The 22,394-nt window shown below is 38.7% G+C and overlaps 1 protein-coding gene across 1 annotated transcript in view; it reads left to right on the forward strand.

Annotated features, from left to right (window-relative positions):
- The first annotated feature begins 460 nt into the window (after positions 1-460).
- The window catches only part of NLK (nemo like kinase), a 170,613-nt gene continuing 148,679 nt past the window's right edge, over positions 461-22,394 (forward strand). The window contains exon 1 of the mRNA XM_004747027.3: positions 461-2,143. Coding sequence (XP_004747084.1) covers positions 1,686-2,143 — 458 coding nt within the window. The 5' untranslated portion in view covers positions 461-1,685. The remainder of the gene's footprint in view (positions 2,144-22,394) is intronic.

A 22,394-nucleotide genomic window follows, 5' to 3' on the forward strand; every position in this document is an offset into this window, starting at 1 on the left:
TTTGTCAAATCAAGTGTCTATCTGGCCCCAGTCCCATCCCACTTCGTCTTCAAGCCAAGGATTGGTTGATCTGTTCTTGGTCTCCGGCTCATAATTGGTTCTTTTATTCCACCCTCTCTTCCAGCTTTTGCGGGCGGGATTAGCACGCAGCTTCCTGCTCCTGCCAAAAAAATAAAAGAAGAAAAAGAAAAGAGGAGAGAGGCGAAAGAAAATGTCACGGAGATCTTTGGGTTTTAATTCGCTTTTAATCTTGTCGGTCAGGCCAAACTCTGCCTTTTGATTGGTCTCTCTATCTGCCCATCCCGGCTCGGGGGCGGGATTTCCCCAGGAGACCCACACCTTGTTGCCACTGGCCGAACAGTGCGCCTGTCTGAAGCTACGGGCCCAGGATTGGAGGCAGACGCAGACAGGTGGGCGTGGATTGGCTAGGGCAGCCGGTCAGTGTGAGGCGGGGGCGGGGCCTCGGTGGCTGGTTGCGCGTGTCCGCCGCTGGCTCCGCTCTATCCGGCTTTGCTAGGGGAGGTGAGTCCGGCCGCGGCGGCACCGGCGGCTGAGGAGGCGGCGGCTGAGGAGAAAGCGGCCGGCAGCGACTGAGGAGAAAGCGGCCGCGGGGACGGGAAGCCGGGTGGGGGGGAGGGGGGGAGACGGAGCAGCCTTGAGCCCTGCGGGGGCCGTCGCGCGGGGGGACCCACCCGCTCTCCCCCCCAACCCTCCTCAGCAGAAGCAGCCGGCGGCGGGGGCAGGAGTCAGCCCGCTTCCGACTGCACCCCGCCCGCCTCCCGGGGCTCCTATTCTTTGGCCCCGGGACCCTAACCTCATCCCGGGGCGGTTCCCTCTGTCTGCGCGTCCGAGTGTTGCCCACCTCTCTTTCATTTCTCCCTGCACCTTCTTACCTTTACTTTGCCCCGGTTCTCTTTTCTCCTCTCCGTCCTGCCCTGTTGCCTGCTCTGCTTACCCCGTCCCTCCTGCCTCCTTCCCTGGCTCTTTTCTGTTCTGGAAAGTTTAGTACCCCCCTCCAATCAGGTCAGCCTGACTAGGAGTAGGGGGAGATGTAGGAAGGCCTGAGAGTTCGAGAGGGGGGAAGCTGGTTTCCCTAAAAATTTTCCCCCCATCTTTAGAATTGGGGTGGTTAGAATTTTTTTTTTATATAAAATTGTATTTTTGAGGAGGTGGTAGGTGTTTAGAAAAGGATGTGGGAATGGAAGGGGTAGATGAGTCAAACCTCTTACAAGATTCCAAGGGTGGCGTGTTACCTGATCCTTTTCGTGTGTGGAGTTCAGGGGGTCGGGAGGTTTGGCCTTTATTCCCACATTCAAAGTTGGAACCTCCCCCCAATTAAGGATGGAGTTTTAGTACCCACTTGTGGCAGGAAACCTGGGGGGAAGGGGTCCCTTTTCCTTTTTCTTTTCTTTTCCTTTTTCCTTTCCTTTCCTTTTCCTTTTTCTTTTTCTTCTTTTTTTCTTTTTTTTCTTTTTTTTTTTTTTTGGCAGTCCACTCCCTTCCACACACGCTCACCCCAAAACTAAACACCAAGATCCTCTAACTTGTTTGGATTGACTGATGAAGACATAAAGCCAGTTACGCTCCATGTTTTTTGAGGTGGAGTGAGTGGTTTTTCTTCATTTTTAAATGGCCAAATGACAGCTTGACCCAGTTTGCTTTCCCATCAAAGGGCATTTTTTTGAATGTCTCTTTGTGGTGCAAGAGCCAACGCAAAAATGATGGCGGCTTACAATGGCGGTACATCTGCAGCAGCAGCAGGTCACCACCACCACCATCACCACCACCTTCCGCACCTCCCTCCTCCTCACCTTCACCACCACCACCACCCTCAACACCATCTTCATCCGGGGTCTGCTGCCGCTGTCCACCCTGTACAGCAGCATACCTCTTCGGCAGCTGCGGCAGCCGCAGCCGCGGCCGCAGCTGCAGCCATGTTAAACCCTGGGCAACAACAGCCATATTTCCCATCACCTGCACCGGGTCAGGCTCCTGGACCAGCTGCAGCAGCCCCAGCTCAGGTACAGGCTGCCGCAGCTGCTACAGTTAAGGCGCACCACCATCAACACTCGCATCATCCACAGCAGCAGCTGGATATTGAGCCGGATAGACCTATTGGATATGGAGCCTTTGGTGTTGTCTGGTGAGTATCAAAAGAAGAACGCAACTTCTCGTGGTTTCTTCTCATGGTTGTGATTGGGTGCGTCAACAAGTCATGCTTCTCTCCATGTTGACCGAAGTGGAGCGCGTCAACTGAAGGAAGCCACCCTCAACCAGAGGCCCAGTGTGTTGGCTGGCTGGGCTTATGTTTTCGAGTCCTGGGAAATCATGGGAGAGAACACCCTCTGAGGATTCACACACATGTTTGCTGTCTACCCGACTTTTGGTTTAGAACCTAAGCAAGCCACTGAATGTAGGATCATTGGGTGGATGTATGAAATGTGTATTGCTACAGACCTTGGTCATCTCTTAGGTTGGATGGAGTTTGAATCAGTTGCTCAATTGCTGCAGATGTCACAGATGACCCAAACTTGATTCCTTATAATAGTCTTGTCATTGGGTCATACTCTGCATAAGTACTTTGCTCTCCTTTTTCCCTTTTCATTCCTTAATTTGTGATCTTGATCCCCAGAAGGAAGATAGGGTTCATACTTAAACCAGTTAAGTCATTGCTTGAGTGGTTTATTTTAAACCATAAAGCTACAGTTGGGAAGTATGTAGCTTGAGCTTTTTGATAAGAATGCATTAAATATAGCATCACACATGAGTACCACAAATGAGGTCAGTAGACTGTAGCTATGCCGTGGCCCACATTCTGTGTAATGTTCTAGTGTCATTTAGTGTCATTTAGTGTCTCTTAAGTTGCTGTTATCCCTTGGTTGGTTGCTGAAGTAGTATACTTTTTAAACACATGAAACTGCTTCACTTTGGCTAGTGCTAGGGTATTTTTAAAAGTCTTGAGTGCTTCTTAAATGCCACATTTTGTCTATTTGCTCTTCATAGTAGTCTGGAATAAAATGAATTTATCATTATAGGGCCTTTTGTCAAAACTAGAACAAACTGAATTTTTTTCTCAAGGGTTAAGTAATCTGGTGTGGACAAATGAATTGATGTTTTCAGTGCATTCAAAAATAGATTCTTGTTAATGTCTAGAAAAGCCCCCATCACCACAGGAAAATGAACTTTTTGGAACTAGCCTGGTAAATGTCTCCTTTTGTCATTGTTTTTCAGGCTGTAATTAATACAAGTGTCATGTTTGCTTTGTATCTGGGCATCTTTATATTTCAGATTTTATAATCTAGACTACAATGTGACCTGTTTTTGTTTTGTTTTGCCTTGTTTTGTTATTAAATTAGTCGGGTCTAGTGTTTTCCCAGCTAGCTCTCCAAGGAGGTTGCTGCAGTGCTCCCTCCAAGGTGTATGGGATTCCTGGTGGGAAGGAGTGTAGCCCGTAATGGTGCCTCTTCAGTCAGTCTGCTCAGGGACCTGTCTGTTCCTGCTTTCATCTCTTCCATATCCTATCTCCAGGGATTGCACTGTGAACTTCCATTCCTTGCCTAACACTTGAGGATTAAAGCTGTGGGGCCTGGGAGGGTGTAGACAGGAAAAAGGTTGTTCCTTGCTTTACATTTTGTCATCTACTGGCTGAGAATTTGTTTGGATTTTCTTAGACCTGGATGCTCTCTTTCATTTTAGTGCTTTACATACAATGCTAAGAACTAGAGCTACTGAAGGGGAAGTGGATTGCAGCATTCACTGTATTCTAAAACTGTTCTACATTTTTCTCGAAAGATGATATGACTTGTAGAAGTTTTCGCTTCAAGCCCGTGCTAAAGGAAAAGATTCTTTTTATGGGGAAGAAGGTGAGAAACTGGAGTGCTGAAATATCTCCCACAGCAAACATTCTGGTAGTAGCTCTTCTGAAGTACTTTCATATGAAAAACCGAATGGTTTTGATTTGAGTCCATTCTGTATTCTTTCATTGATTGACCCCTTCCATCACCAGCAGAGTTCATTCCTTGTGCTTGAAGTGTACCTCCTCTGTACACCATCTTCTGTTTTATGCCGGTTGTTTTGTGTTTGCCTTGTCTCACAACATTTGTAAGCCCCTTGAGGGTACAGACTGTATGTACCAGAGTACATCTTTTTCTCCCCTGCACTTAGCACAGTGCTGTGGAATCTTTGCTGCTTGATTACTTGATCTCCTGGTCAGGTTCTTTTCTTCTTTAACCACATTTTTTCCGGTTAGCTGCATTGAGTGTTTTTAATCAGTTGTTACAGGTGAAGTACAATTCAGTATGAAAAAAAGGAAGACTTCCAGGTGTGTATTCTAGTATGCAAATCCTTTTCTATTTTTATATTTACATATTGATGACTTGCTGTCTGAATTGCTTATTACATTTGGAATTTAACTGCTATATAACCTGAGTAAAATTGTTAAAACTAGTGATTTGAACACCAAACCAGAGTGAATTGCACTAGTATTCTGAAATCCAAGCTAAAGATATTAGTGAGGTTTTTTTTTAATTTTTTTTTACATATTAACTAGCTGAACCATAATTTTCTTTTTAATTTAGGGAACACTTAATGAACCTGAAACTCTTATAAAATGTTTAAAATGGTACATAAAAAATTTCCCATATGACTACTTGGGCATCGTAAGATTTACTTAGATTCTTATATTTATTTAATGCATTTTGCAAGTATTTTTCTTTTGGGTTACTACACAAAAGGAAACTGCATTTGCTCTTGTCTTTTTCTGGATATGGACCTAAAATTACTAACTGATGGCTGAAAACATTGCATGTAATTTTGAGAGATCCTGTTTTTCCTCTGTGTAGACACGGAAAGATATAGAAGTGGTATAGCATTTTACCAGTCAGATTTATCACTGAACAATTTAGTCAAGCATCCTTGATTTATCTCTCTGTTGAATTTAACTATTGGAATAACTTATCAGTATTGGACAGTTGTGTAAAAGTAGTGAATTACCTATTAGCTTGCTGGTAAAGATGGTGCTTTGACAGTTCAATTAAGGTTTCATTAACAACTGTCTGCTGTATTTTATCTCAAAGTAAGGGTTCTAGTTTACCTGGTAATATGATCATGTGGTAGCCTGAGATACATTCATTCCAATGACAGAATATTGTTCGTGGGTTATCAAAGCATCATATATAATTTGACCTTCCTTTATCAGATGTCAGGTCTTCAGATGTCCATATGGACATTTTCGTAATGAAAAACCAAAACACAAAACAACCCGCAAATGGAAACCTCAGTCATTTGGTGAGGATAATATAAATACCTATTTGTCCATAGTTCACATTGGCCAGAGGAAAATGTACTCACTTAAACTTAAAAATGTGACAACCTTGGAACAAAAAGTGTTATAGCATAAGGCTTCAGGGACTCATGAAGTGTATAATTTTGAGAGTTGGAGGAAGTTGACCACATGAGAAAGGTTTGGGGACTGCTAAACTCGACCAGTTTTATCAATGACAACCTGAAATACTGATTGGATTAATGGCACATAGTGCCACGTTGATAATGAGTCTGGGAAAAGCTTCCACTTAGAATATTAGTGTTTTGGTTTTTAATTTATCTGATTAATTGAAAGATCAAAGATCCTGGGATTCATTTGGTCTCTTTTCTTTGTACTCCAGGTAAAGTTGGAGAACTTTGAATTTTATTATTCTAATATCTTCAGTGGGTTACTTTTATGTCCATTTTTCAAAACTTCAGTGTCACTGTAGTGATACTTACTTACTAGCTGTGTCATCTTAATAAATTGTTTAACCTCTCTGTTTCTCATTATAAAATGAGGATAATAATAGCACCTCTCCTAGGATTGGTATGAAGATTAAATGAGATAATCCTTGTAAACCAATGATTACACTGTATAGCATACAGTAAGCATTCAGTGAATGTTAGCTGTTTTTATTGTAGTTATTATTGGTAGAAAAAAACCTGTTGTGTTAATGTATGGAGCAGTGGCTTCATGTATGGCCAGATTTATCTGGTGAAATCAACAACATGCAGACCATTTTTGGAAGCATGACTTCACATACCATAAAGTGCCCCTTAGTTGTGCTATGTGCTATATATCTGTTATTAATTAACAATTAAAAAAAACACATTAAAATATACAGAATACATGTTTGCATGGACTTTGCAGGTATTCTAGTCAGTTCATCTGCACTGTTCTAGAAAGTATTATGGATTTATGTAGTGGGAAGGAAATTAATTTTTTCTTTCTCAGAATGTAACAAATGAAGGACATTCTTATCGTCAAAGTTCAGCTTTAGTGGAATCTCATTTTACTTGTGTTTGGATGTAAGAGTGTGAATTGCTAAACAAGATCCCAGTGAGGTGGGGGAAATATGTGTGATTTAATGAAAAATTATTCAGTGTAAATTCTCATGTGTGGCAGATATCATCTAGCTTGCTCATCTTGTGAAAATTAGAGGCATCATTTTTTTGTGATGTTTTCTTTGGTCCTTTTATGCCTCGGATAGCCAGCTTTAGTTTGGAAAAATGGGGGATGCTTTTGGGATATGTTTGGGGAAAATCCTAGAGTTAGTTGAATTAGAAAGTATACTGGAGTAAAAAAAAAAAGTATACTGGAGTATATTCTGTTAACTGTGTTTTACAGTTTAAGAATTTGTAGTATTGAGAAGTTTCTCTATCAGCCAGGATTAACTGCCACAGCTGGATTCATTGGTGGTGGTGGTGGTGGGGGGGGGTTGGTGTGCTCTGCTTTGTGAAAAGAGCTTTGAAGAAGCAGAGCCTGCACCATAAAAAGGAAACGGTCTCTCTTCTAGACATAACAAAGCATCCGTGTGAAACTAGAAATGTGGAAATCTATATTGTTAATTTTAACTACAAACGAATTTACTTTTAGAAACTGCAAGTTCATGGTCATAAAGTAGAAAAGTCAGAGAGAATAAAAGTAACACAATCTAATGATAATGAACTGGTTTTTTGGCAATACAAACGCTATAGCCTTTAACATTGGAAGTCATTTTGTACTTGGCTCCTGACAAGATTTTTCCAAATTATATTTAAAAACCAAAAATAAAATAAAACCATAATACAACAAAAGAACTCCTTTTATTCACAACAAAAGAAACTCTTTTTATTCTTGGGCAGAAATTTTATGTTACTGATTACTAGCTTAGAAAGAAAGATAAATATTTTTTATTAAGAGAAAACGTTTCAGAAAGAATTGCCATTTCAAACAAGCTAAAACAACAATATCCTTCAAAACTACATGCAACTTTAAAAAAAAGATTTTATTTATTTATTTGAGAGAGAGAATGAGAGAAAGCATAAACGGGGGAGTGGCAGAGAAAGGGGGAGAAGCAGGCTTCCCACTAAGCGGGGAGCTCATCTCCGGGTGCTTGATCCCAGGATCCTGAGATCATGATCTGGGTCGAAGGCAGGTGCTGAACTGACTTAGCCACTCAGACACCCCTACATCCCACTTTTTTAGGCATCACTTAGTACCACCAGTACATGTTCTGAAAAAAAGATGGGGGCAGATAAAGTTAGCTTTCAGATGCTTGCTGGAAGAAGAATATTTGCAAAATATATTAACTGAATGTTTGTTTGAATTTAAGTTTTGGGGTTTCTGGGGCTTTACCATGAGCACTTATAGAAATGTTGTTCCATGATACAGAAGGCCATCCTCTAATACAGTATTGGAATATTTCATTATCTTCACAACTTGGTGTATTAGAGTTTTCATTGACTTCTATATTGTAGAATTGAGTGACTGTTCTTGATTGTTTTTATTAGATTTGCTGATATTCTAGCAGTTAAAGAATCAACTGTTTATGTGATGTATATTTCTTTTTTATGCTAATTTTATTTCTTTGATGGTAATTGTGAAGGCCAAAGAAACTTTCCCATTTGTCATCCAACCAAATGGAAAGAAGTCATTGGGTAGAAGCTCTTTCATTATAAAGTTCTATTTGGGTTATATTTATGATTCCCTGTGCATCCATAATACTCCAGTGAATTATTTGTTGATTGGGTCATCTAAAGCAGATCAACAGTGATTTCCTAACTAATACAGTTTGTCAGTTTGATCCGGTTGTTGCTTAGGGGTAACACAGAGAGTGCCTGAGGCAACAGTTGTAATACTGTCAATAAGCATGTGACACGTCATCATAGACTTGTTGGAAGTTCTAAGGTACCTAACCAAGAGACATTGGAAAAAATTCTAGCACTCTGGCATTATGAAAAGGAAACTAAGGAAACTGTTGAGTTGTACTCTAACAGTTAAGTATAATGGTGTGAGTAGAGGAAGTGTGTACAGTGATGTCTGTCATTGATTATAATTGGCTGTTTTTACTTATACCTAGCTTCATATCTGAGTTTTGAATTAGTTTGTCTAATTGAATCATATCTACTATCAGACAGAGGGTTTTGACATTGCTGGAACTCACTAGTCAGTGTATTTTTATTATCAACCTGCTATGGCCCAGCACCACTGTAGACTGTAATGAGGATATTTAGTTCTGTAAATAATTTTACAAACTCTGTCAAGCTTCTGCTATTATCTATTCTTTGCTTGTACTGGCATATAGAGTTTAGTTAAGATACTGCCCTAAAGAAGCTTACAGTTAAGTAAACAGGGTGTAAAATAATACATCCCTGCTTTCAGGGAGTCTTGATGGAGAGTTGAAACTCAATTTGAAATAAAAACAAAAGGATGGGGTCCCTGGGTGGTTCAGTCAGTTAAGTGTCTGTCTTCAGCTCAGATCATGATCCCAGGGTCCTGGGACCAAGCCCTGCATCAGGTTCTCTGCTCCGTGAGGAGCCTGCTTCTCCCTCTCCCTCTGTGTGCTCCCCCTGCTTGTGTTCTCTGTCTCTGTCAAATAAAGAAATGAAATCTTAAAAAAAAAAGAAAAAAAAATGAGGATATATTTTCACTTGTTCTTACAATACGTATTTATTGGTGATAAGAGGGATTTAAAGAAGATTATGATTTAGTGGAAGAAAGAGACTCATAAATGGATAATTATAATTCATTCCATTGATACAATAGTAGTCGATATGTAGTAGTAGATATGATTCAATAGAGATATTCCCTGGATATTACAGAAAAAGGAGGGATTTCTGTGGAAGGCATGAATTTTTTTTTTCTTTCTTTCTTTTATAAAGATTTTATTTATTTATTTGACAGAGAGATCACAAGTAGGCAGAGAGGCAGGCAGAGTGAGAGAGGTGGGAAGCAGGCTTACTGCTGAGTAGAGAGCCCCATGTGGGGCTCGATCCCAGGACCCTGGGACATGACCTGAGCCGAGGGCAGAGGCTTTAACCCACTGAGCCACCCAGGCACCCTGGTATGAATGTTTTCTAGAAGAGGTAATATCTCAACTGAGTTTCAAGAACCAGAGCTAATGGGGAAGAGCATTCTAGATGGATGTGTTCCTACGCAAGAGACTGTAGGTCTGAAGTTACTGAAATTAAAGTGCCGTGGAGAGGGTGGGAGGCGAAAGGGTGGCACAAACTAAAGCTGGACCTGGAAGTTGGAGTGTTCTGCTGAAGAGACCACTGGTAGTGGGAGAGGGGCAAAGCTTACACTTTTTATGAATAAAGCACGTGTATACATAACAAATGTATGGCATATCTATGGTGTTAAAATTTCATGGGGAGTCCGGGGGAAAAATATCTAAAAAGGCTCCTTGGAGGGAGTGATAATGAAAAAAGTTGAAATACTGGGAATGGCAACTATGGAAAGTTTTTAAGATTAGAGAGTGACTTGTTCAGAGATACATATGTGTATATTTTGACATATAAAGAGAGAGTGGAGGTAGCTGAGGCCTGAGCCTGAGGAGGAATGTTCTCAGTTGTCAGTGGAAATTATTGGAGGCAGAACTAAAGGGCAGTCAGATAGGAAAATGTGTTCATAGTGATTGACAACCTATGCATGGCAGAAGATTGTTAGGAAGATGGGAGTGATCTTTGGTACAGATAAAAAAAAGTCAAAGAAAATGACGGGGAGAAAAGACCATTGAATTTAGCAGGTAGGTCATTGATGGTATTTGAGAGCACAATTGTGTATGTGGGTTTTTTTCCTCTCTGATATATAAATGTGTGTGGTGTGTGTGTGTGTGTGTGTGTGTATACACATTTGATTCTAAAGAATGTCTTGGGGCGCCTGGGTGGCTCAGTGGGTTAAAGCTTCTGACTTCGGCTCAGGTCATGGTCCCAGAGTCCTGGGATTGAGCCCCGCATCAGGCTCTGCTCTGCTCTGCAGGGAGCCTGCTTCCTCCTCTCTCTCTGCCTGCCTCTCTGCCTACTTGTGATCTCTGTCTGTCAAATAAATAAAATCTTAAAAAAAAAAAAGAATGTCTTAAGTATTAGCAGCATTCTGCTTTATTATTAATAAAATTCTCCCAAATCCCAAGTTTTTATTTCCAGTTTAATAAACCAGAGAATTTAGTGTTTATCATGTTCAAGGTGCCATTTGTTTGCAAAGTATTTTTTTAATGACCGGGTAATAGAGTACTCAACTAAACTTGTTAGGAGACAAGTTTCTGGTCCTGCCTTGCTGCCAACAACCCTATGACCTTGATAAAGTTATTTAAGTTTTCTGGGTCTTGGTTTCCTCATTTGTAAAAGCCCGTGTTTCCTAAGTTTCTATTGTAAAATTGCATTAATATTTATAAAGCATTGTAGCTTTATTTGTGGACAAATCAAGTCTGTTATTGACCATATGACACCTTTCTTCAAGACTACAGATGTTGGGGCACCTGGGTGGCTCAGTGGGTCAAGCCGCTAGGGTCCTGGGATCAAGTCCCGCATCGGGCTCTCTACTGGGCAGGGAGCTTGCTCTCTCTCTGCCTGCCTCTCTGTCTACTTGTGATCTCTGTCTGTCAAATAAATAAATAAATAAATAAATAAATAAATAAAATCTTTAAAAAAAAAAAAAGACTACAGATGTTGAATAGCTTCTAAAATTATTTAAAGGAAGAATGAGATCAATGTCACCCTATTCCAGTGTGGTGACTTTCATAGAGTTTTCAAATTCGGGATCACATTTTAAAAGTGCAGTTTGTCCAAGACATTTATTTTCTTCTATTGGCTTACTGGTAAGGATTATACATACTTAGTTATGAAGAGCCTGCCTGTTTGCAGATGAACTATCAGTTCCTTCCTAAATGTAAATTTGATACTGTTTTTCTGGTAATATTTTACGTTTTAGCATTCTAGATTTATATTCTTGCTTTCCTAAATATTTGGAGTGATTTTAATTTTTTTTTTTTTTAAGATTTTATTTATTTGACAGAGATCACAAGTAGGCAGAGAGGCAGGCAGGGAGAGAGGAGAGTGGAGGAAGCAGGCTCCCTGCCGAGCAGAGAGCCCTATGCGGGGCTCCATCCCAGGACCCTAGGATCATGACCTGAGCTGAAGGCAGAGACTCTAACCCACTGAGCCACCCAGGCGCCCCTGATTTTTAAAATCTTAAATGAAATTTAATATTAAATACTTTGTCTTTTTGTGTGCATGTGGGTAATAGCTATGGTGATTTGGAGGCCAGTGCTTACATTAGCAAGTTGATTTACAGTATCTCGTTTTTAGAAATCTTTCTCTCTCTCTCTCTTTTTTTTTTTTTAAAAGATTTTACTTATTTATTTGACAGAAAGACAGCGAGAGAGGGAACACAAGCAGGGGGAGTGGGAGAGGGAGAAGCAGACTTCCTACTGAGCAGGGAGCTGTATGCAGGGCTCCATCCCAAGACCCTGGGATCATGACCTGATCTGAAGGCAGATGCTTAATGACTGAGCCACCCAGGCACCCTTCAGATGGGTTTTTGAGACACAAATATTTTGACCCTCAACATGATGTTTTCAGTCAACATTTATTAAGAAACAAATATTTGTGTCTCTCTCTCTTTTTAAAGGAATCTCTTTTAAATTCTGAATTTGGGTAGGGAATTTACTAGTTGGCGGATTCACCTAGCACAAAATGAGCTGTGTCACAGCTTTAAGGCTGTAGCCATTTGGGCATACAATGCCCAGAGAGAGAGCGGGAGTGTGACTTCCTAAAGCTTCTACACAATAGAAAGGGAGCATTTTCACAGAAGCCCTCAGCAAACTAGCAGCACTGTCCAGTAGATACATAATGCAAGCCACATATGTGATTTAAAATTTTCTAGTGGCCACATTAAAAAATGTGTAAAGAAACAGGTGAAATTAATTTTAGTAATATATTTTTATTTAACACCTTTAGCCAAAATACTGTCATTTTAGCATGCTATTACTATGAAAATTATTAAGTAGATATTTTACATTCTTTTCTCTTTTTTCATATAAAATGTACTGACTACCTTATTGTCCAGCACAGTAGTAGAGTCTCTTTGACCTTTATTGGGTTGTATACTGATTTCTGAACAAATGATGTCAGTAGAGTTAGTATTACTTTTGGAATAATTAGGTCCACCCTGGACCTGGAGAGGAAGTCAGTTTTAAGTGGAAAGGATGAATTCCTGCAACAGATGCTAGGAAGGCAGTCATTAGTTACCAAGAATGCATTCATCTAACTTATATTAGACTCAGAAGATCTTGACCGGGTGCATTTATTTATAGAGCAAAGTGGAATGATGCTCTCTGTAGAGAAGTTGTCCTGTCTGCCTTGAATCATTTGGAGTCTTTTCATTTTCTTTTCTGAAGTCTTGTTTGCCTAAGATACCAGAAGGTAAAATTGGTACCTGATCCTTGCCATGTTTGCTTTCCTTCCCAGTTAGATCAAATACCCTCCATTGATTTCTTTCCTCTCTCAGTGTTGTGGTTTTGTTATCTAGATAAAGTTCTCAGTCTTGTTTTCAATTTCAGTAGTGTTGGGCTCAGTATTGTCAGGCAGCAACTCCTTACAGGGGAATGGACAACACAGAAACTTACTGTTTATCCATTCCTTGACCTAAAATTCTTGCTCTGAGCTACAGAGAAAAGGTGAAGAGAGACATTTGAACAAATAGATAAAATTAGTCATTTGACCCAGATTGCAGCTGTGTTTTTTTTTTTTTTCTGTCTGCATGGATAAAAACCATCCTCCAATTTGCATAAGCAGGTGATTTTTCTTACATGCTAATTTTCTTAATGTACCATGGCAGAGAGCTGCAGATTTGCAAATTGTGTAAGTAAATTGAAATAAACCAGGTGACTTTGTTTCGCTTTATTATCTTACCAGTACAGAAGTACCCAAAGGGTGCAATTATCGGGTGATTATCTCATTGCACATCTAAGTTAACAGGCAGCCTGGTGCAAAGGTTTTTGGTTGTTTTTTTCCCCCCTTTCTTCTCTACCTCTCTCATATTTTAGTTTTTAAAAATAGGAAACTGTTGATTTCTATATTTACCTTGACATGGCTAAAATTTTGGTAATACAGATGTGGGGAAATTTGAACTTTATTCAAAGTAATCCAGAAGCCAAAAAAAATTGGCAAGTAATGTAGGTACTGTGCAGGAAAAGGGACACATGTATACTTGGTTTGTGTTTGATTTGCCTGAGAGAATTAGGTGAGAACTTCAACCATGTTTAATTGGTTGGCTTCCTCTGTTTTCCTTTTCCCAGGTTCTACATGTTGCAGGAATTGGGATTATTATGAAGGTAACTGGGTGGGTATTAAAGCCAGTATTCAAAACGAATATTATGTGTATCCTTTTAAAAAATCAAAATAATTATAATACACTTTGAAATATCATTTCAATATGTCAGACATTTTAGAAAGGTACAACAGTTAGTTTAAGGGGCTCTTTTCCCAGAAGATTTACCAGGACAAAGAATATCAATTAAAGTGACTTCCTTGTATTAAAAACAATATTTACAGGGGCGCCTGAGTGGCTCAATTGGGTTATGCCTCTGCCTTTGGCTCAGGTCATGGTCTCAGGGTCCTGAGATTGAGCCCCACTTCTGCTTCAGGCTCTCTGCTCAGCACGAAGCCTGCTTCCCCCTCTCCCTCTGCCTGCCCCCCTGCCTACTTGTGATCTTTCTCTCTCTCTCTTTCAAATAAATAAATAAATAAACAAATCTTTAAGGAAATTAAAAAACTTCTTTTAAAAAAATAATATTTCCAAACAATAAATTCCATTATTAATCTTAGCAATTAATTTTGTTGAATTCCTCAGATGTTACAGTATTATTTACCTAGGGATATGTATGGAGATTAAATTATATTCCTTGTAGCGTGGAAGTAATGATTTTGAAATGAATCATAATTGTAAGCTAGCAAATTAAAAGTTTGGCCAGGCTTTTTATCTCAGCATTATCTCAGTATTATTTCTTTTCAGTTTAAAGAAAAGTAGTTCAGAAGAACTTTGAGAACAAAAGCAGGGAAAGAATGACCAAAGAAGGACAAAATTTAAGTACAAAGGGACTGTATGGGTTAGTAGTTAAGAGCCAGTACTATGATTATAGACTGGATTTAAATCTTGACTCTGCTCTCTCACTTAACCTTTGTGTGCCTCATGGTCGTAGTGCATAGAATGGGAATAGTAATAGTGTATCTGTTTCAAAGTGGTTATTATATGGATTATATGAATCCATATATATGTAAAGTCAGAGAACTGTGCCTGGCCCTAGGTATGTGTTGACTCTTGTAATCTATTACCAGTTTGAGTGAAAATGTAGTATCTCCTTAAAGTTTACTAATTTAGGGTAAATAACCCAACAGCGTTTGACTGTTGATAGATGTGTGACTATCTCAGACATATATATTTTTTTTACCGATTAGCTCCTGCCATTTTTGAAAAGTCATTCAAATTGTAGAATGCCTTCCAACTGTAAAATTACTTTTAGCACATAAAAGGAGGGTTTTCCCTTTCTAACTCCAGCTCCCTCCTCCCAGCTCATTATCAAAGTAACAATACCTTTATTGTAGGAAACTTGAAAAATACAGAATTGTAACCTACAACTCAGAGATAGCACTGATAGATAGCTTATGATACTTTATCCCCCCCCCCCCAATTTTGCATCTGTAAAGTGTGTTTGTAAAGAGTTGGGATCAAGATTGCATTGGGTATTTACATTTTTGTATTCTGTTTGTTTCACTGCATTACAAAGATTTTGGGTGTTGTTTTGGGTGTTGTGGTGGTGGTGGTGTTTTGGAGAGCTAATTTTTTCATTCTCGGAAGCCTAGAGCTCTATCTTGAAAGGAATTAGAGTTTGAAGATACTTTAGAATGCATCTAGTGTAACTGCCTCATTTTTTAAATGGGAAAATTGAGACCCCGGGAAGCTAAGAGATTAGTTCAAGGTCACACAGCTGGTTAGAAGCTGAGCCAAAACCTTTGCTCTTTTGCTGCTTTACTAGTAATACCTGTTCAACTTAATGCCCATTGAAACTGGAAGAAATGTTCTTATAAAAGCAAAACAAACAAAAAACAAAAACTCTGAATGGAGCCAGGAATAGTGCATCTGGGGGAAAAAAAAAGAATATTTACTCCATTGGTTGCTTTTTGTGCACCAGTGACTCTAAGGTTTCTGGTAAAAGTTTAATGTTGTGAGCCACAAGGCTTTTGGTGGAAAACAGCTGGGTCTCTTCATATTATATATAATTGTGTTGTATATCCTCTTTGAGAGTATTGTGCTCCCCTCTTACTTTTTGAAAAATTTTAAACCTCAGAAAATATAAAAGAATTGAACTGTGATAATTACATAGACTATTCCTTCAGATTAACATTTTGTGACTTTTGTTTTATCTAGTTAGAGGCTATTTCTACAGAATTTGCTGAGATTGGGTTAATGGTCACTGCCTCAACTTGTTGTCCCATGTAAGTTTTGTAAGTTCTCGCAACTAGAGAAGGAACTGGATATTTTCAAGCTTGTGACTTTTGGATTGCTATTTATTCTCCTAATACTTAAAGGAAAATTCAGTGTGAATCAAATGTGTAACTGAAACATATACCAGTCAAAACTAGGCTTCAGGCAGAATAGAAATATTCCATTCTGCAAAGTTTTTCTTTTTTGTGGTATTCATCTCAGGTTGGGAGTAAAGGGTCATTTTAAATAATCTGATTTCTGGTTTCACAATTTTATGACAGAGGACATCATTGAGGATACAACATTGTTGAAGCTAAATTTTAAGTTACTGTAGTTTTTTTTTTTAAGTAAATTACCCTGTTAGTCACATGAGCTGATGATGCTGTGATTTGTGTCACCCACTTCACTGCTCTGTATTTCTCAGTACCAAATAATTCCTTTGTTAAACTCATTTTCAGTAAATGAGCCATTGTTTCCCTAGGGGTAATGATTATTTCTATATATAGCCCAAATTCCTAAGAAATAGCTTTTAAAGTTTAAAATATTAGTAATTGGTTGTGGTTGAAATCATTGCTCTGTGTATATCAAGGCACAACTATGTCTATGAAAAGGGCAGCTGTTGTGTTTGCTCCCTAGGCTACAATATGAGATATTATGCTTACTGGAAACCAACTGACAAGTCTTTAAAAAAGAAGTCTTTTGGTTTATGTGCAAAAAAGGGTTGTTTTATTGAATCTACCCAGCTCTTACATTACATAGTTTCATAACGTAAACACCTAGAATGAGGTAGCTGGAGTTCAAATCTAAATGGCTTGTGACAGGTAAGGAAATATATAGGCAACAGATACTGGTTTACTTGATACAGTTGATGTCAGTATCTGCAAATAAATTGTTGACGACTTAAAGTAACTGAGCAGTAAAGACATTACATTTGGGACACTGATGTTTAACTGGTGTAGATGCTGAAGATCTAGTTTTCAGCATGTATCAGCTTATCTCCATAGGTGGGCAAACTTTAAATAACTAGTTTTTATACCTAGATTTTTTTCCTTTTAGAGTAGATGCTTGTTTCTTAGACAAATTAAAATCGGCTTCTGTCCTTTCCCTCTCAATGCAAATAAAAGCAAATGCTTACAACCACTTATGACAAACTTTAAACCCATCGATACACTGAAAATGATGAGTGTTTCAAGGACTGGGGCCATGTCTCATTTGTATCTCCAGTGCCAAATGTGGTCTTGGTGGGTACTTATTGTTTGTTGTGACCTTGAAAGTTGCTAATGCTAAATTTGATGTGGTGGTGACTGTCAAAGAAGAGTACTATCATTGGCCCTTGCCATTATATAGATCCCTCCTTCCTCATACACTGCAGGAATTTTTAGGAAGGAACACTTGGAGAGTGGTATTCAGACTGCCCCATGATAGTGATTTTGTTTTATGGGGTTTGGATTTTTTTTTTTTTTAAGAGTTAGGAGCCCTAATCTAAAAATAGTATATAGTAACCAACTATCCCTCCAAATAGTCATTATTTTGCTACTGCTTTCTGTAGTCTACTTTTTGGGGCAGGGGGCAGAGAGAGAGTAGGGAAGAGAGAGAGAATCTTTTTTTTTTTATAAACATATATTTTTATCCCCAGGGGTACAGGTCTGTAAATCACCAGGTTTACACACTTCACAGCACTCACCAAAGCACATACCCTCCCCAGTGTCCATAATCCCACCCCCTTCTCCCAAACCCCCTCCCCCCAGCAACCCTCAGTTTGTTTTGTGAGATTAAGAGTCACTTATGGTTTGTCTCCCTCCCAATCCCATCTTGTTTCATTTATTCTTGAGAGAGAGGATCTTAAACAGGCTCCACAACCAGTGCGGAGCCCAATATGGAGCACAGTCCCATTATCCTGAGATCATGACCTGAGCCGAAATCAAGAATCAGTTGCTTAACCAACTGAACCACCTAGTTGCCATCTATAATCTACTTTTAAGTTAAGAATGCTGTTGAATAGTTTAGAAAAAATACATTCTTGATGCAGAACTGTGATCTCATGTTATAAAAATGGAAACTATGTCTACAGTCGCATCTCCTACATAAAAACATACCAAAGTCGTCCCTGATGCTAGCACAGGAAAAAAAAAAATATGTTCAATTCTAAGCTCCATATTCCATTCTATAAACTTGTGAATAAATGACAGATTAGTATGTGGTAGCCATGCTCTTTAAAGTTAGTGAGAAAGAATGGTTTAATTCAGTGGTGTGCTGGTTTATGTTTCACAGGGTCTCTGAAAAATAAAACAGCCCTGGTTTGTAGGGCCTGCCAAATTCCTGTGGTGTAAATATTCCTGTAATGGCCAATTTCAGGCTACCAATGTGAAGTCACCAAATGCCTGAATTGGAAAAAGAAACATAATAGCACACCATTACAAAGTATTTTTACCCTACAGGTAAAGAAGATGTTAACCTTGAGAGTATAATATTAAGATAATTAGGAAATGATGATTTCAGAGTATTTATTACTTTTGTTTTGATTTATTACCCTGTAAGCTTATATAATTTAATTTTTAATAATGCCTGTGTATCACAGTCCGCTTGCAAAATACCAGAAAATGTAATAATCTCTCAGAGGCCAGTATGAACCAGCTCTAACACACCACTGATTTATTAAATCTTTGTTGGGAGGGTTCGCTAGTGTTGGGGAGAGATGAAATTGGATCCATATTTATCAAAAAGTCCCAGGTGGATTAAAAATTTAAGTGTAAAAATATAAAGCCAAAAATAAGAAAATATGGATAACTATTATTATCATCTTACAGGGGAAGACTTATTACCTTGATTTCAAAGCAAGAAAAAATATCAGACTTGTCTGTGTAGATATTTATGAGGTGTATTTGGTAAAATACACCATAAAAAGCCTAAAAGGGGGAAAAAAATGCTGGAGGGAAATATTGGCAGCATATATGAAAGACAGAAGTTAATATCTTAAATACTTAAAGAGCTCTTAAAATCAGTGAGAAGTAAGGGTGATTAACCTAACTAAATATTGGCAAAAGCTAGAGAATGGGCTGTTTGTAGAAGAAATAAAATTTGTTTAAAAACATTTGAAAAAGATTCTTATTTTCATTCATAAAGAAATGCAGAAATAGGATATCACTTTTAACCTGCTTGATTGACTTTAAAAAAAAAATTATTTATTTGAGAGAGGACTAGCAGGCATGAGTAGGCAGGGGCAAAGGAAGAAGGATATGGGTATGTTTCTTTTGGTGGTGATGAAAACGTTAAACCTGCTAAACCTAAAGTGGGTCTCGACCCCGGGACCCCAAGATCATGATGGTAAATGTCAGAGGCTTAACCAATTGAGCCACCCAGGTGCCCTGCTAGATTGACATTTTTTTAAAAAGTGATAGCTCTTTCAGTTGTTACAGATGTAATAAAACAGATACTCAAACTTTTGATAATAGTGTAGTTGGGTAGAGACTTTCTGGGAGAGCAGTTTCTCAAAACTGAATGTACATGCCCTTTTTTTTTTTTTAAGGATTTTATTTATTTATTTATTTGACAGAGAGAGATTACATGTAGGCAAAGAGACAGGCAGAGAGAGAGAGAGGAGGAAGCAGGCTCTCCGCTGAGCAGAGAGCCCGATGTGGGACTCGATCCCAGGACTCTGGGATCATGACCTGAGCCGAAGGCAGCGGCTTAACCCACTGAGCCACCCAGGCGCCCCGAATGTACATACCCTTTAACTGGAGATGTCATTGAGCTTACAGATGCAAAGATGTATTCACAAGGAAAGCAACCTAAATGTCTGTGAGTAGTGGAGTGGTTATCTTTGAAAGATACTCACAATTTATTAAGTGAAAATCAGTGTCAAAGATTGCCCCCCCCTTTTTAAAGATTTTATTTATTTGACAGAGAGAGAGAGAGAGAGAGAACACAAGAGAGGGACTATAAGTAGGGAGAGTGAGAGAGGAAGAAGCAGGCCTCCCAATGATCAGGAAGCCCAATGCAGGACTTGATCCCAGGACGCTGGGATCATGACCTGAGCCAAAGGCAGACGCCTAACAACTGAGCCTTGTCCCCTTTAAAAAAAAAAGAATTACTCATATGTTCCAGGAAAGTCTGGGACGATATCTGCCAATAATGGTTTTAGTGAGGTGAGAGTATAGCAGATTTTCACTTTGGAGTTTATAGTAACTTCCACTTTAAAGAAACACTAAGAATTTCTTTACTATAAAGAATAGACCTAAGGAGGTACGTTATAGTGTCGCTTTTTTTAGAGGAGGAAGCTACAGATCAGAGAGGTCTTAAGTGACTTGCCTGAGGCGTCAGAGCTAATTAAGAGATCCATAAAAGATATGTGATAGAGGTTATTAAGAGTAATAAAGTATCCAGGGGTGCCTGGGTGGCTCAGTTGTTTAAGTGTCTGCCTTCAGCTCAGGTCATGATCCCAGGGTCCTGAGACTGAGCCCTGCATCTGGCTCCCTGCTCAGCAGGAAGACTGTTTCTCCCTCTTTTCCCTGCTTGTGCTTGCTCATCTCCGTCCTGTTCCCTGTTGCTGTCTTTGTCTCTCTCTCAATCTCAAATAAATAAATAAAAACTCTTAAAAAAAAAAAAAAAAAGAATAGAGTATCTGCAACCCAGCCTGAGAAATAGAACTTAAAACCAACACTGTGAAGCTGCCCCTAAACATTACGTCCCACCTCCTCATTCCATCTTTCTGCCTTACCTGCCTGCCAAGAAGAAACTACTCTCCAGAATTTTTGTTTTTTATTCCCTGCTTTAAAAAAAATAGCTTTCTTGATGATATAAGTCACATATCCTATAAATCACCCATTTAAAGTGTATAATTTAATGGCTTTTAGTATATTCACAGAGTAAATATTCTTTTAGAACATTTTCATCACCACCAAAAGAAACATACCCATTAACAAATTACTGTCTATTCCCTGTGCCCCTGGCAACCATTAATGTTTCTGTTTCTATAGATTTGCCTATTTTGGACATTTCGTATAAATAGAATTATTCAGGATATGTGGTCCTTGTAACTGATTCTTTCATTTAGCATAATGTTTTCAAAGTTCATCCTTTTTTATTCCTGAATAATATTCCATTGTATGGCTATACCACATTTTGTTTACCAGTTGGATATTAGGATTGTTTCCACTTTTTGGCGATTTTGAATAATTCTGCTTATGAACATTCACAGACAAGTTTTATAAGAACATATGTTTTCATTTCTCTTGGTATATACCTGGGAGTGGGATTGCTGGGTCATCTAGCATCAGATAGCTATGTTTAACTTCTTGAGGAATCGCTAAAACTGTGTTCTGGCTGACCTTTTTACATTCCCACCAACAATGTAAGAGGGTTCCAGTTTCTCCACTTCCCTGTCAACACTTCTTATCTGCCTTCCTGATTATAGGCATCTTAGTGTGAAGTTACCACTTCACACTGAGTTAACACTACACACTAAGTTACCACAACTCATTGTAGTTTTGATGTGTATTTTCCATCAGTATGATGGTGATCATCTTTTCTTGTGCTTATTGGCTAATTGTATGTTGTCTTTGGAGAACTATCTATTCAAGTCCTTTGACCATTTTTAAATTGGGTTGTCTTTTTATTGTTGAGTTATTAAGTTCTTTATGTGTTCTAGATGCTAGTCCCTTATCAGATATATGATTTGTAAATATGTTCCCCCATTCTGTGGTTTGTCTTTTTACTTTCTTAGCCATTGGTATCCTGTAAAGCATAAACATTTTTGATTATGGGGGCGACTGGGTAGCTCAGATGGTTAAGCATCTGCCTTCAGCTCAGGTCATGATCCCGGGGTCTGGGAATGAGCCCCGCATTGGGCTCCCTGCTTGGCAAGGAGCCTGATTCCCCCTCTCCTGTTCCCACTCCTTGTGCTCGCGCTCTCTCTCTCTCTCTCTCTCTCTCTCTGTCAAATAAATAAATAAATAATTTTGATGAAATCCAGTTGATCTATTTTCTGTTGCTTGCCCTTATGTCATATCTGAGGTTTTACCTAATCCAGAATCATAAAGATTTACACCTGTATTTTCTTCTAAGAGTTTTATAGTTTTAACTCATATTTAGGTCTTTGATCCCTTTTGAGTTAATTTTTTGTATGTGACATATGGGTAAAACTTTATTCTTTTTCCTGTGGGTATCCAGTTGTCCCATCACTATTTGTTGGAAAGATTATTATTTCCCAATTGAATGGCCTTGGCACCCATGTTGAAAATCATTTGGCCATAAATGTAAGAGTTTTTTTCTGGATTTTCAATTTTATTCCATTGATTTATAAATTTCTCCTTATGCCAGGGCCACACTGTTGATTACTATAATATTGTAGTAAGTTTTGAAATAGGGAAATGTGAGTCTTCCAACTTTGTTCTTTTTTAAGATTGTTTTGGTTATTTTGGGTCCCTTGCGTTTTCATAAGAATTTTAGGATTAGCTTATCTGTTTCTTTAAAAAAAAAAAAAAAAGGCCAGATGGGATTTTGATAGGAAATTGCATTGAATCTGCAATTTAATTTGAGGAATACTATCATATTAACAGTATTAAATCTTCCAATCCATGAACATGGGATATTTTCCCATTTATTTAGATCTTCCATTTCTTTCAAC

This window comes from Mustela putorius, unplaced genomic scaffold (assembly GCF_011764305.1).
Source record: "Mustela putorius furo isolate JIRA1106 unplaced genomic scaffold, ASM1176430v1.1 tig00003962_pilon_pilon_pilon, whole genome shotgun sequence".
NCBI lineage: Eukaryota > Metazoa > Chordata > Mammalia > Carnivora > Mustelidae > Mustela > Mustela putorius.